Source organism: Asterias amurensis, chromosome 5 (assembly GCF_032118995.1).
Source record: "Asterias amurensis chromosome 5, ASM3211899v1".
NCBI lineage: Eukaryota > Metazoa > Echinodermata > Asteroidea > Forcipulatida > Asteriidae > Asterias > Asterias amurensis.
The window spans coordinates 24,763,747-24,780,452 of record NC_092652.1 but is presented as its reverse complement, the minus strand read 5'-3'; the positions used below and the strand labels follow the sequence as shown (position 1 = coordinate 24,780,452).

The 16,706-nt window shown below is 37.6% G+C and overlaps 1 protein-coding gene across 7 annotated transcripts in view; it reads left to right on the top strand.

Moving 5' to 3' along the window:
- LOC139937048 (thrombospondin type-1 domain-containing protein 7A-like) overlaps nt 1-16,706 on the top strand; it is a 228,683-nt gene that overhangs the window by 129,231 nt on the left and 82,746 nt on the right. For 6 of the 7 annotated variants that reach the window (XM_071932016.1, XM_071932019.1, XM_071932017.1 and 3 more), the window contains 2 exons: nt 1,026-1,531; nt 11,478-11,694. In XM_071932016.1, the coding sequence (XP_071788117.1) occupies nt 11,571-11,694 (124 nt within the window). In that variant the 5' untranslated portion in view covers nt 1,026-1,531; nt 11,478-11,570. The remainder of the gene's footprint in view (nt 1-1,025; nt 1,532-11,477; nt 11,695-16,706) is intronic. The other variant, XM_071932020.1, reaches the window with a different exon arrangement.

Genomic DNA, 16,706 nt, shown 5'->3' with positions numbered 1-16,706 from the left:
CAGTTTGCAACAGCTACTCTATTTTCTCATTAAAGGCAGTGGACACTATTGGTAATTGTCAAAGACTAGACTTCACAGTTAGTGTACCTCAACATATGCATAACAAAACAAACCTGTGAAAATTTGAACTCAATCGGTCATCGAATTTGCGAGATAATAATGAAAGAAGAAAACACCCTTGTCACACAAAGTTGTGTGCATTTAGATGGTTGATTTCAAGACCTCAAGTTCTAAACCTGAGGTCTCGAAATCAAATTCGTGGAAAATTACTTCTTTCTTGAAAACTATGGCACTTCAGAGGGAGCTGTTTCTCACAATGTTTTATACCATCAACCTCTCCCCATTACTCGTCACCAAAAAAGGTTTTATGCTAATAATTGATTTGAGTAATTACCAATAGTGTCCACTGCCTTTAATAAAGATCTGATAGAATTACAATGTTTGTGTAGACCAGGTTTACATTGCGAAGGTGTGCATAAATTTTGAAAGTGTGAATTACTTATTGAAAACAATGTGACAAAAAAAAACGAGATTGAGATTGATGATGACTGAGACGACTATTGTTTTATTTATAACCTGGTTTAAGGTAGAATCCGTTTCCTCCCCTCCCTTAGCTACACTGCATCAAGGAGTCTGTCTACTTTATCAGCAGACCTACAGAAAACCTCATCCCCACACAGTGGTGTGAATTACATTGTCAGTGATTTTTTCTCTGTTAACAAGAGCAGTGCTAGTAGTACGTACGTGGCTGTCGATTGCATGCATATATGCTGTGTGTGTGGCTGGCTGGCCTGTGTGCATTGACTGTTGGCCAATCAGTGAGGCCAGTCCCCAACAGTGATCACACTCATTCTTTCTAGCTCTCTCTCTCTCTCTCTCGATCTCCGTTAAAGACTATCCACATTTTTATTGTGGGGTAAAAAAAAAAAAGCTCTGTTTTGCTCCTGACTATTGTAACTTTGTGGCATTTTCAACTACTGGACTACATTTTCTCCTCTCTTTTCTCTCGGTCTTATTGTTCACAGGAGAAAAATCTTTCATGACTGAGTGAGCCCATTCCTGAATGCAGTTCATTCGAGGATCTTGTATTCATCTCTCTGTGTGCCATCAGCTGCCTTCCTTCTATCACGCCTGCTTCATTAATATTTCCTGTCGCTTTTGAAGCAACGCCGGCGCTTCTACATCGTTGGTTCTAACAACATGGACTGCATTTTGTATGTGACATACAAATGAAGTTGGCCACCGTGGAGGACAAGGAGGGTTCCTGATATTTGTGAGGGGAGTTTTTTTTCTTGGAGTTTGTTCTAGTGGAGAAAAAAAATACAAGAAAGGAGTAAACTGTAGTCGATTTTGCAGAAACTGGAATTTTCTTCTGTGGATTTTTATGGTGTGACTTGGGACTTCAGTTTGAGTCTCCATCTGGTGACCAAAGCGGGACGTTTTTAACTTGTGGTTGGAACGTTGGATAAATTGATCAGATAAAGTTACGGATTCATAGCTTGTTGGACTTGACTGTGGATTTTGAGTATAGGTAAGTGTCTTTTATTTCACTCACTCTGTATACTTAAATCAATATTTTAAATAGCTTGAGGCTAAAAAAAAACCTGTTATGTTGGCGTAACGGGCCCCCAAAAAATAGGGTAGGTAGGTAGGGATTTGTTTGTGTCTTCCCCCCCCCCCTTCCCAGCAACGAAAATGACATGTCTTCTAATTGTTTAAGCCGGTAGTATACACTATAACAAAAGAAAACAAAGCTACACACAACAAATAGTATGTTTTAAACTTTTGATGACATTTATTTTATTTTTTTGTCTTCAATAGATTTTAATCATTAAATTTCTTCCATTGAAAAAATTAAAATACCCACGGTCGGCCGTATTTTTAGGGTAGGTCGAGTTGCGCCAACATAACATTTTGTTTTATGCCTTACTCTGTGTTCTATAGAGCAAGCTTGCTATATGTTCTATAATGTACTTACAAGTTGGAATCATGTGTGTGGTGGTGTCTGCCGTACACAATGTGTATATCCACTTTGCTGTGTAGATTATGTTCTTTTAAGATCTTGTCTTGCTATTTTATTCTACTGTCGCAGAATACATTTTGTTAGAGTTCGGAGACTACTTGTTAAGCCAATCGTTTTGAAAATGAAATGAGTTTTATTCCTTCTATAATCTAATAGAGGGTACATTCAATGATGTGTCTAATTCATCCACTCTTGCAATAAAATGACGGAAAACAATTTTATTTTGCTCAAGTAATCTGTCATTTTGATGTACATATTTTGTTTGTTCACTTCCTCTGTAGTCTGGCCTTACTATATGTGTGTACTTTCCAGTTGGCATCATGTGTGTAATGTCTACTTTACATTACCCTCGTTAATTATTATTCAACCTAGATTGTTTATCTTTCTTTGCTGTCAGTCTAAGAGATCAAGATGAGCGTTGTTAAGGAATTGATGCATGGGAAATGGCATCTTACCAAATTTAGTTATTTCCCAACTGCCAGAAAAAAGCTTCATTGATTTTCTGCATCAACTAGGATGCTCTATTGCGCTGTTTGGTCTGCAGTGTTCTGTGGTGCAGCTCTGCACTGTTCTGTAGAGCTCTGTAAAGAGTTTTGATTCAATGTTCTGCTTTGGTGATGCATGAGAAATTGCATCTCACCAAATTTAGATCTTTTCAAACTGCTAGAAAAGCTTAATTGATTTTTCACATCAACTGGGATTCTATACTGCACTGTGTGGTCTGCAGTGTTCTTTAGTGTTCTGCACTGTTCTGTACAGCTCTGCAAAGAGTTTTAATTTAATTTTCTGCTAGTGTGATGCACGAGAAATGGCACCTCACCAAATTCACTTCTACACAGTTTGGTCTGTACACTGTTCTGCATTGTTCTGTACAGCTCTGCAGAGAATTTTGTAATTAATGTTCTGCTGTGTTCTGCCGTTCTGTGCATTTTTTTGTGCTGTTCGGTTTGGCCCCCTAAATTATCTCTGAAGTTTTCTTGTGATCAGGTTGTACTTTTCTGCTCTGTTTCACTCTGTATGCTCTTTGAAACACGATCGGCCATTTTGTGGAGCAAAAAGTTTAACTCCGTGCACTTACGAGTGATACTTGTGTGGACCATATTCTACTTTTAAAATATCTTTCTAACCATTTGCATTTCATAACAAACGGTTTCAAACGCTTTTCAAAGACCAACTCGTCCGATCCAAGGCAACGTGTTCCTTTAATAAATGGAGTTCAATTCTGCAGAGCGCTTGTATGCATTGATGTCCATCTTGTGTTTTACATGCTCTTCAAAAGAAAGGTTAACCAGAGTCCCCCGTGTTTAATGCTTGATATGGTTCTGTTCTTCTGCTCTACTTTGCTGATTTTCAGTGTCACAAGGTCCTTCATGATTTGTTGTTTATCCGATGAGCGTGTTTTCTAAGCTCTACTTTGAGCGAGTATCACAGAATAACCTTGCTTAGCAGAAGTAGATAACCTGCCAACAATCTACTTTGTTGCGACTGGTGTTCTCTCCATTTCTCGCTAAGCAAGTGCATTTGTTAAACAGTGTTTTCTGCTCAGCATCTTTATGAAGTAGACCCTAATTTTTTTAGTCTTCTTTCAAGTTTACACACACATGGCTGATTTTATTCTTTCTCACAGTTTTGCTTCATGCTTTGTTAGCTATTTTCTTAACACATCGTCAATACAGAAATTCTTAGAAATTCCTTGGCTCCTCTTTGTTGATAGTTTTGTGGCTGTTCTATGCTTTAGGCTTTGATAGCTATTTTCTCTACATAATCGTTTCTTCTTTGTAACAATTCTCTGATTCCTCTGTTATGTGCTGTATTTATTGTAACGCTCTTCAGCAATTCTGTGGCTGTTCTGTACAGTTCACTCCACTATGTTTGTTCTTAAATCAAATTATTTTGCCGAGTGCTCTTCTGTATTCAGACTGAGTTTTCTACTCCGTATGGCACATTGAACCTTACTCTCTCGTTTTTCACTCCTTTGATCTGGGGGGGGGGGTTTGTTTTTCAATCTGTGCAGCTTTTCACTCCATCTTAAAGGTCATGAAGTCAATTGTGAAACAAAATATGATGTGCTTTTGTTTAAAAATAAGCATTGAAAAGAATGACGTACAATGTTTGCAGAACAGTTGACAGAAGCCAAGCTGTAGGGTTATTATGTTTCAAGCTAGCTGAGATTGATTCAAACGATTCAAACAATTTATTGTGTGGGTTTTGTATGACCTATTGAAGTTCATCGGTTTCTTAAAGCACGTTGCAGGCATGTAATGGATTTTATGACTGTTAAATGTTACCAACACGTACTTGCAGATACTGTTGTATTCAAGTAGATTTGTCCTTGTTCAATTTGAATTGAGATGTTGCGGTTTTAACCAATAGAAGAATATCATTTCAGAAAAATAGTTCATGCGGTTGAAATGTTATTTTGGAAGACAGCCATGGTCAAGGTTGGATAATAGGGGATCACAATAGATCTGTTGACTCATGGTCTTCACGACTCTATGACTTATTATTACAACCTAACATTGTACGCTATTACTGTACGAAGTCGCTCCATAGGGCTACATGTATTATTTTTTATGAATGGGTGAAGCACTTACATAATTAGTCCTGGAAATCCAAACCTCTCTGGAATGACAATTAAGGCCAGGGTAATTACGGTATATTATTTCAATTCCGCGGTTGACTTGTTTGGCTAATTAACTTTCATGTTGTATATATTCCCATGCTATGATTCACTCAACGGACACTCCAACACCCAATTAGCATATTCATGAGGAGTGAAGCGCTCCCATTGGTCCATCCCCTGCGGCGATTTCTAAATAAAGCGACCTTACATCACACATTTTTTTTTTCGGAAGATGTTATACACAGGTGTCCCACGCAAGGTCGTTGACATTAGGCCTCATAGGTCTCCCTAGTTAAAGTATCACATCGTAAATCATTTGAAATCATTAGTCATCTTCTAGTCGTCCTCTCATCATCACCTCGGTGCTAAGGAGCAGCCATCCCCATCTTCCCTCTCACCCAGGTCTCGCACGGCCACTTGGAGAAACAGAATTAAGAAACAGAATTAAGAAGCAAAAAATGAGAAGGAAGTCGCTATTATTACATCCAACCAGGTGCTTGTGGGTAAGATGGCTAGAGTATTTGTAATTCAGATATAATCCGATTGGGAAGTTTCATGGTGAAAAATACTGAGCTTAAAGGGATGAGGTGCTCCTAGTAAAAAAAAAATTAAAAAATTAAAGGATGGCAAGTTCTACTATACAGATCCATGATTTGAGTGAAATATAATTAGTTTAAAAACACATTGAACACTTATTCTGCTTTGCATGTTGTATTTTTTTTTAAGAACAGGGTGAAATGCTAAGGTAGATCTTTTTTTAACAATAAAATGTACTGTAACTTTTTAGAACACCCAAGAAGTATAAGAACAGGTTTGGTTTGCACCCACAGTCTCTTAAAAAAGATACCTTAGCGTTCGGCTGAAAGCAGCTTGTTTCAAAATGCCCGGCTGCAAACAGCTGTAAAACTTGACCTACTTCCACTCGACCAAAAACCAGATCAAAGAAAAGGTCTCGTCCCCAATTGACATTTCATAATGTTTTCCCATGTTAACCTAGAATCTACTTTTCAAAAACAAGCTCTCTTTCTTACTGAAAGACAACAACAGTATTTTCCATTTTGGGGCATATTGTGATGGTTTATGAGCAGACTGTAAAGGGTGTTGTACTTAAGGTTCACAAAACTGTTCCCATAAGATATTATGAGCAGAATCTCTCAAATGTTTAACGTACAGTTCATATGAAAGAGAGAGAGAGAGAGAGCAGAATCTCTCAAATGTTTAACGTACAGTTCATATGAAAGAGAGAGAGAGAGTAACAGGCCTTTGAGAAATGAAAAAATATATATAAAAAAATTGGGATATCATCGTAAACCAGTGTTTATCTACATCACAAGGCCAGACGACCACTTCAAGGTGAGGGCTACACTTGACTTATTTGGGCTATCAACCAAAATCAACTGTCACCAGGGGCACGCTACAACCTACTCCTGGGGCTGAAACAGGCATTGGTTCCATCCACCTTGTAGCCTTGCTGGTACAGCAGAATGCAATACCATCGCAACTTGTTTACAAAGCAATTATGGTTCAGTGCCTTGCCCAATGGCACAAGTTTCATGACCATGATTCGAACCCACACTCTGCTGCTGACAACACCACAGCTTAGGGTGAACTAAAGACTGCTCTTCCATGCCACGCCAGTTTAGTCTTAAAAAGATGGTGCCAAAAGACAGTGGACACTATTGGTAATTGTCAAAACAGTCTTCTCACTTGGTTCATCTCAACATATGCATAAAATAACAAACCTGTAAAAATTTGAGCTCAATTGGTCATTGAAGTTGCAAGATAACAATGAAAGAAAAAACACCCTTGTCACACAAAGTTGTGTGCTTTTAGATGGTTGATTTCGAGACCTCAATTTCTAAATCTGAGGTCTCGAAATCAAATTTGTGGAAAATGGCTTCTTTCTCGAAAACTACATCACTTCAGAGGGAGCTGTTTCTCACAATGTTTAACACTATCAACCTCTCCCCATTACTCGTAATCAAGAGAGGTTTTATGATAAAAATTATTTTGAGTAATTACTAATAGTGTCCACTGCCTTTAAAGATTTAAAGCCTTTCTTTACGCCCATTCCCTCCGAGTTTTATAAATGAGTTAAAGGGGTTTCACTCTAAATTTTCCTCTTTCATTGAACTTGAGTGATTTTCATACTTATTAGGATAGTCTGACCATTCCTTCCTCCATGGTCTGACATGGATAAATAATTGCTAAGAATACTGACGGCAGCTTACCAGCTATAGCCTTTAATAACACTCACCAACAGAGGGCAGCATATAAAGTGGATGTCTCCTGTGAGCAATTTAATCTCATAGCAAAAAATCAATATAAAGGATCATGATTTCAGATCTGTAATGCATGATGTAACCAAATTTGTACGCTCATAACCTTCATGAAAATCAATTCAATAGTATTTTCTCTTTCCATACATAAACCGAGCCTTTTAATGTATAAAGTCTTTTGCAATATTATGCACTTTTAATGTGACTTTTGTTGTAAAGTGTAAAATGAAAGTTAAAGTGATGACAACCAAAATATTACACAAGATAACAATGTGATGTGACGAAAAAAATTCTGTATGTTAACAAATACTTACTATAGGCCCTAATTTGGTGTTAATAAATGGTCTTATTCTTATATGGACTAATTACCAAAAGGAGCTTGTACCAAAATGCCCATAGCAGTTGTATTCGTCTGCAAGATCTGACCTATTTTCATTATAAAGAGGTTAAATCAAAGTACCTATCTAGATGTGAAATTTTCCAATGTAGTATGTTTTAAAACTTTTCTTATAGTATCCGAATTTCCAAACACAAAACTAGATTTTCTGTTTTGTGTTATTTCTGTAGAATTTTGTAAAAAAAAAGAAAAAAATTGTTAATAAGTATAAAAGATTAGCAATGTTTGGGCGTTTCGTGATGATTCTATAGAAATTAATGATCTCTAAAGGGTTATTGGGCAAAAACAAAATCATCAGTTTTGAGTTTGACAGGAAAGTGGCATTTGATGTGTTTCAATCCAGGGGTACTTTTATCTCCGACTCACAAATAAGAACCAAAGGATTTTATTCAAATGGAGTAAAACTCATTTCCAACCAGACAAACAAACACTTGTCTTCTGCCACCCAGCATTAGAAGCCGCCACATAGAAATTAGATTCGTCTTTCATTTGATTGACTTTCCCCATCCTTAAAGCCCCACCGATCTAAATTAATGCCTTAGATACAACTCTCTAGTCATCTCCCTGATGTCTTAAGAAAATGAAGAGATGAACTTGTTTGTTTCACTGACAGCTTCGATGCATTAGCCTACATTTCCTCTTTTCTGCTGGGGCCCGTCTCTCTCTCTCAACCCCCGTCAGTTAGTTTCCATACCGTGTAACCATAGCTGGTCTTGATTCAACTAAGCAGATTGTGACAATTGTAATTGGCTACTGTGTGTATGCACACGCACCGGCTGTAATTGTATATGTATCGCACGCATTGGCGGGTTGAGGAGAGACCGTCATGAGTTTGACATGGCCCATGTTTATTTAGTAATCATCCTTCAGTTTGGTTCCATTAAGAAGAAGGGATGGCGGATGGCATACGCCTGGACAAACTTAGAGAATCCACTCCACTTTTTACTCATGTCTTGGAAGATTTGTTTTGATCTGGCTGTGGTATGTTTTGTTTTTGTTACTTAGAGTTGATGAGCAAGTTTTTTTCTGTATCTTCTTCAAATGGACTGGGTATATTTGTAATAAAAAGAAATTTAAAGGGAAGGTACATGTTTGGTAATTGTCAAAGACCAGTCTTCTCACTTGGTGTATCCCATCATATATGCATAAAATAACAAGCCTGTGAAAGTTTGGGCTTAATCTGTCATCAAAGTTGCGAGAAAATGATGAAAGAAAAAACACCCTTGTTGGACGAATTTGTGTGCTTTCATATAGGAATAAAAGACTTCTAGCTAGAAGTCTTTTATTATTTCAGTGAGAAATTACCTCTTTCTCAAAAACTACATTACTTCAGAGGGAGTCATTTCCCACAATGTTGTATTCTATCAAGAGCTCTCCAATAATCGTTACCAAGTCAGTTTTTAAGTGAATATTTGTTTTGAGTAATTACCAAATGTGTACCAAAAGGCAAAATACTGAACTTATCCACTTTTCCAGCCATTTTCTACAAATTTTCCTGAAGATTTTTAATCACTTAACTTGTATACATAACACTGGCAGGACAATTACAACTCAATAAAAAACTACATTCCCCAGAATAAAACTGTGACTGAGAAAATAAAAATACTTTTACACAAATTGACACTACTGTATAAAATACCAAGCTGGTTAGCAGCTCTATGAAATTTTGCCCCAGGCATGATATTCTTCCTTGATGTATGTCTGATTTCTGAATTCTTTTTGCCCTACATACCATGTAGGTCAGCCCTGGTAGCCATTCAATTTGTCCTACATTTTTCCAAGCGCCAAGGTAAGAGGAGGGTTGCAACACCACAAAGTAGCCATAGCAGAATACCAATTAGAATGCTTATCCAAGGACTTTTATTACAGACGGAGAAAATCGCAACAACAAAGATGGCAATGTAAACGAAGACAAACCCCTCGCAAGAGGGTGCTATAACAACTACTGGCGAAGGGCTAAATACCATGCTTGAATAAGTGAGCATCCAAAAGGAATAGACCAATCAGTTTCCTTAAAAAGTTTACGAATCTTAAAACTTGTCTGTAAGTTATGCCCCAGGGCATCGCGGCATACGGTCTTCACAAGAAAATTTTCTTCATGGGAAAAAAAAAAAAAAAAAAAAAAAAAAAGGCAAATCATCAATGGGGGAGAGAAGTCAAGATCGCAGCACCGAGGTTTTGGAACTCCCTACCTGAAACCGTGACACTCAAAATCACTTTGGATATTCAAGAACAGTTTAAAATCTACACAAGACACATTTTGTAAACTCTATTTTTCTACTTCAATGTGTTGCCACTTTTTTTTTTTGCAGAGCAGTGCCATGAGTGCCACTTGCAGCAGATACGGGTGCTTTAAAAATAACCATTATATACCTATTTTTCACTCACAGAAAATGCAAAAAAAAAAGTATTGATTTAATTTCTCATCATTATTAAAAGCAACTTTTCCAGGCAGTAATCAATACACATCAAACCCAGAAGACCCTGCTATATTTTCACAGCGTAATAATTCAACAACAAAAATAACAATGTACTGCATATCCCAAGGTGGGTACTGCTCTCAAAGTGCATCTTCCCAGATCCGTTCAGTTAATTTTTGTTTTCCCCCCATAGCACCCGGGCAAAATTAAATCCCTGCATGAGATGTTAAAACCTCACGGGAATATATATCTCCACTCAATTCTATCTTAAGAATAATAATTTCTCTTTCTGGCACCTGCTGTTTCATCCACTGCACTGACGCCAATTTTTTTTCTTTTTTTCCCCATGAATTCTTTACCCTCTTGTGTAACTGATTGTCGGAAGAGATCTTTCTGGTAACACTCTCGTAATTTATTGTCGGAAATCATCAGCAATTGCACTAAACAGTGTCAGTATTTGTGACAATGTGATGCGATTGAGAAAAATGAGGCGTTTGCCGACCTAGGTCATTCTTTTTTTCTTTTTACACATTTGAAAAGAGCCTGATCTATGCTTCAATGGTTGATATCACCTTTGATTTGAAAGTTGTGAAAGTAGAAATACCAAGAAATGTGCGATAATAAAACTGAGAAAAAGGGTTAAAAGACGAGTTGTTAATTGAAATTTTACTGCAACATTTTATTTCAATGCTAACTTTAATCATTTTGCTGTTATTTATCAGGGAGTAGGTTGTAATGTAAGAGAAAATAATTATACTTTGGCATTTTAATTTACATAATGATATTTCCGACAAACGACTCATTTAGCTTGATTGCATCACATATTTGTTGTAGGTTGGGAAGGATTCCTGTATTTTTCTTTGCAAACAATTTTTGGGCAATTGTCTTGTCTTTTTTTATTACCTGAGTGGGTGTGAAAAAGACCTAAATGTTGAGAGGATTTTCTTGGCGCCACAAGTTATACCTTGAGGAGAAACTAACCCTCATCTCTGGTCAATTTTCATTACCAGACAAATCTGTGTTACAAGTTGTATTTGTAGTCTCAAAATGGATAGGAGTCATCCAGGAGCCAATGTGATCTCCAAATCCCGCTGAGAAGAATTTCTTAATCTAATATTAAAGAATTGGCCATAAGTTTGTTAAATTGTAAATTTGGCAGACAGGGTGAGCTAAGAGACACAATTTTATGCTTAGTTTTTCTATCCTGCCTTCAGGCTGGACGTTTTTGACCCCTTCACAAAGGCTAACGTCAGACACTATTGGAGGGGTCATACCCCTACACAACTCCAACCTGTACCATCAAAATATAAAAATAGTTAATGGCCTGATGTTTCGACTCTTGCAGAGTCTTTTTCGAAGGCTAAGAGTAAAAGAAAGATTTTGGGTCGAAACTTCAGGCCATTTACTATTTTTTCTCATTTTTACCATAGGTCATTTTGGTTGGTGAACAGTTTAACAGCTATATCTATTTCCTCATCAATACATATATAAAGGACACAAATTAGAGTGATTAAATTCCCAAAATATGTGTTTACTTCGATATATCTTGATTTTCTTTATCCTGATGTAAGAATAATAACGTGCTCCGATAACACATGCTACCCAAGCAACACCCTAAGTAGCTTGATGAAATGTGACCTGAAAGGGTGTCCGATAAATCCCTCTGGCTTTATCTTAAGAATCTCAATCAGTCCCTTGGGATTTTGTTTCTTCTCTTTCTTTTCTATCCTGGCAGGTTATGTGGGACTGAGGAAGGAAGATAATAAGAAGCAGAAAAAGATACTATTCCGTGGTGGTGTCGACGACGACGACGAAGACGGGCATAGTCATGGAGCTTCTTTGGACTTTCATTGTTCCGGTGTTCTTGGAGTTTTTCTTCACGCCGGTCTCTGGGGGAATCGGAGGGATGTTTGGGGACTCGTCAATTTCATTTAGCTACTCATGGAGCACAGGTACGTGGGGCAATCATGGAGTTGGGTTTTAAAGTGAAACTACAGTAAGGGTAGTTCAGGCATGACATTGTTCCTTTTCAAGTCGGATTTCTGATTTATTTGCCCTTCGGAAAAACCATACAAATTGTGATTAAATAGCCTAAAAAGTTTATTTAAAGGCGTCACCTTGTGTAAACATTTAGGTTAGCCCCTGTATCTGATAAAAATATCCCCTTTTTTTTTTACAAGGACCAAATATCATGTCTGGTGAAGTCTTGAAAATGTAAGATCTTTCTTAACCTAAATGGATCATAACGCATGAAGCTGGTTGCCAGGATGAAAAGCTTAGCACAGAAGAATCAAGTTTAGCGGATATTTGTTTTATTTGTATTAATGGTGCACAGCTACCTGTCTTTGCTCAACTAGAAAAAGTGGTAATATTTTTTCCTCTGGGTTAAAGGCAGTGGACACTATTACAATTACTCAAAATAATTATTAGCATAAAACCTTACTCGATAATGAGTAATGGGGAGAGGTTGATAGTACAAAACATTGTGAGAAACGGCTCCCTCTAAAGTGACGTAGTTTTCGAGAAAAAAGTAATTTTCCACGAATTTGATTTTGAGACTTCATAATTAGAATTTGAGGTCTCGAAAGCACACAACTTCGTATGACAAGGGTGTTTTTTCTTTCATTATTATCTTGCAACTTTGTTGACCGATTGAGTTCAAATTTTCACAGGTTTGTTATTTTATGCATATGTTGAGATACAGCCAGTGAGAAGACTGGTCTTTGACAGTTACCAATAGTGTCCAGTGTCTTTAAAGGCAGTGGACACTTTTGGTAATTACTCAAAATAATTATTAGCACGAAGCCTTACTTGGTGACAAGTAATGGGGAGAGGTTGATGGTATAAAACATTGTGAGAAACAGCTCCCTCTGAAGTGACGTAGTTTTCGAGAAAGAAGTAATTTTCCACGAATTTGACTTCGAGACCTCAAGTTTAGAACTTGAGGTCTCGAAATCAACCATCTAAACGCACACAACTTCGTGTGAAAAGGGTGTTTTTTTCTTTCATTATTATCTTGCAACTTCGATGACCGATTGAGCTCAAATTTTCATAGGTTTGTTATTTCATGCATATGTTGAGATACACCAAGTGAGAAGACTGGTCTTTGACAATTACCAAAAGTGTCTACTGTCTTTAAGAGACAAACTATTTGGTTGGTTTTCAATACAAGTAAGAGACCCTTTGCCCTTTCTCTGAGACACGCCAATTTCACACGAAGTAAACTTTAAAACGCTCAGAAATCTATCTGATTATCTGTTAATGGCCCATATTCACTTATAAGAAGAAAAAAAAGGCGAATATGACCTTTTAAAAAGCAGTCAATACAGAAACATAACACGGAACACTCCGTGCTTAATGTTTCCTTCTGTATGTCATGGTGCGCTCGTGTAATGCTTTCATACATTCAGAGACATGGTCAGATGTTCATGTACCCATGGATATCTGTATGACAAATGTACGTAATCTCATTGGCTGATCAGGAAGACATGCGATGTCATATATTGATAGACCAATGAGAGTGTGTTAAATGGCCCTCCAGATTAAACGGCCGTGTGCGCATCCATACATAGTCCAACTTCAAGACAAGCCTGTGGTACTTACATGAAGCCTTAGTATTCTTCAGTCAAAGGTGGTCACTCCACATTTGTGTCGTGTAGTGCCCCCCCCCCCCCCTTGCAATCCACACTTGTTAGTTTCTTGGGAGGAAAAAGTTCGCTCTTTGCGAAATCAATGAAACGGCAGACAGTCTGTCTGCAATTTACATTTAACAGGAACTCAATGCTTACATGAAGATTGTGCTGTGCTGTATCATGTGTAGCCTGTGTCAATGCAACTTCAAAGTTTTTGGAAGTTGCATGCGACAAAAACACAAGATCTGTGCAAGAAGTGTGACTTCCTATTTAACAAAGTCATATAAAGCCATACCTCATTGGATTTATTTCATTCAGATAAAAAGCTGAAGCCAGTTGTTTTACTGATTCATAACCAGTCATACTTGTATCCAAATATTTATATGGAGTAAAACGAAATAAAAAAGTCATCAAGTAAACTGACATGTAATGCATCAGCAAAGGTTGTGAATAAACTTAACTATTCCTCATGGAAAATTCATGAGCAAGGGAGTAAGTCGTGCCCTGCTCCTTTCCAGTTGCCCAGGGCTCAGTGTACCATGCAGTACAGAGCCGTTTTAAAAGAAGGTTAACTAGGGACCGTACATGCAGTGAACGCTCTATTGCCCAACCCTCCTCTACTCGTGTCAAATGATTGGTCGCTCAAAGACATTGCACAATGTTGCTAATGACCAGTGTTTTGTAGACATGGTGGGCGGTGCTGGGCGGGCCTGCCTAGAACTAAACATTTTCACTCAGTTTTTTTTAGCTAAATACACTGTGTGCCGCCCACATAGATTTCCTCCAGATTGCACTTCAGCAATGATGGCCACATATCTATAAACATGAATATTTTTGTTGATCTGCTCACCCTTGGTGGGTTTAGAGCCCAACACTAAAATTGGTCTAGCTACAACACTGCTAATGGCCCTATTTAAATTTCCTAATACAGACATGTTCACAAGTTGATCCTGGTAGGTATCACCCTTTGAAGCTATTATAATAAACTGATGACTGAAGTGAAAATACCTTTAAAAAACCTTTAATTTGAAGTATGGTTTTTGAAATAATTTTGGATTGAAGAACATTTACTACTACCAGAGTGGGACTTGAACCTTCAGCCTCCAGATTAATGTGCTGGAGCTCTACTAACAAAAATATCTATTAGATAGCCCCCCAAACGTTGGCTGACTCCCTTTTTTGTCAATATCTTTGTTCTGGGTGCTAGTCAGAAGGCAGAAGACATTCAACCTGTAACTGTGATTACATCCAGGGACACCACCCACGTTTAAGATACAACCTGGGAAGTGGCAGGAGAGGGATCACCTTAAGGGGATGCGACTTTTGTTTCAAATATCAAGTAATAGAACACAGGGGATATTGACAGCCAGTTAATTGCCTTTTGTTTTTTGTAGCGCATACAAAACAGAACAACATCAAGCTTATAATAGATGTTAAATTTGCATCGGGGACAAAGAATAATATTTTTTGTTTTAACGTCATACGCCGATGTGTGTTCGCACCGTATACTCTGTTCTTTCCCAAGTTCCGTGCAGAAAACAAACCACTGGCGTATTACTCAGCTGGGATTCGAACCCACACCCTTTGCAATTCTAGAGCAGTGTCTCACCAACTAGACCACCAAGATTGCCCGGTAGCTCGAGGCAGTATGAATCTTATGTTTTAGCAGGGGGTTGTGCAGCATTGAGCCTGCTACATGTATGTGTATTTACGATAGAAAAAAAGAATATATATATATATATATATATTCAGCCTAGTAAAGAAGTAGTCATGAAGACTCGGGATGCATTTGGCCCAAAGCTAGGAGATTACACTGAATGTGGCTGTTCCCAAAACTAGAACTCACATATAAAAACAAATATTCTCAAAAGATATATCCAACCACAAGTTTTATCGTAAAAGGATGTCAAGTAAGACAGATGACCCTGCCTGGATTTGGAGTCCAGTCTTAAGGAGCATAAGTCAAGTGCTCTTCTTTATCCCCCTGGCTTCCACTAATGAATTACTCTCCATTTGTGTGGATAATGTTGGCGCTGCTCATGTTTCAGATCAAAGTAGGCCATGACAGAGATTTTAGTCGAGGCTTCACTTTTTTTTTCTTTTTTTCTTTTTCTTCTTTTTTTTTTTTTCTCTTTTTTTTTTCAGAGGGGGGGATTTTTGATTTAATAGTCATACAGAACAGGGTCTAGCATCGTGGGATTTAGCTACTCTTAATCCTTTGATCCACGTGGACCTTGATTGCTACTCGGCCCTCGTCTCACGGTCTTGTACTTGATTGATCCATCTATTGATCTCCTTGAGAGATGATCTGGAGTTGGATTTTACCACAAAAAAAAAATGCTACTCACGTTGATTTAATAAGAAATGAAAAGTAGTGCTGAGTGAATGGACATTATACATACATCAGTCAAAATGTAATTGGCTAGGCCATGGTGAAGTTGTAAGCAACTGAGGCTATGGCTTACTGTAGTTATAGCTATAGCCATTAATCCAGACACAACCCTGAGTAACCTTCCCTCATACATGACTGCACTTTTACCATAGGAATAGGTCTTGGAGAATGTTGTGTGTAGTTGGAAGCTTATGCATATCTGGGCCCAATTTCATGGCTGTGACCATAAGAATCGGTGCTTATGGAAGCAGGGAATTCTGCGCTTAGGCAAACAAATTTCACAGAGTTTTTGCTTGTGTGTGTGTTTTTACCTCTTTGACCTGTTGGCTGCGATCTGAGGTTTGAGCTTCTATTTTTAGCATTAGTGCAGAGTGCTACTGAGCTCAGCATAATGCTGGGTTAAATTTCTATGATTTTACACATAACCGATTTATTCCACAAAATTCTACTGTTGTTGAGTTGTATGAGGAAAATTCTTAACAATATAAACCACAAGTTTAAAATTCTTAACCACACACCCAGCAAAATTTTCTGATAAACAGCTAAAAAAATTGTTTACCCATTATTTACTCTTTATCATTTCGTAGTGCTCCAAGGTCAGAGTGTCATTTTGTTAATACACTTTTAGAGCAAAATTTGAAACATGACTGTATCATCATCTTCGGAAATAAAAACAAAAGGGTCTGTGTACATTCCAAAGAGGAAGTTTTTTGTTCCAAAAGATCAAATTCAATGCGGTTTGTATTGAATACCATCACAATTCAGGAATAAACAGCAGTGGTCTCTGCTATAATGACATACCATTATTTGAAATGTGACTTTATTGAACATTTTTGGATTTTGACAAACATTGTATTTGAAGGTATCAAACACAGTGGCATTTTACACCATTTTTAATGTGAGGTTCAAGACTTGTCATTCTTGTCCCATTTTCATGAGG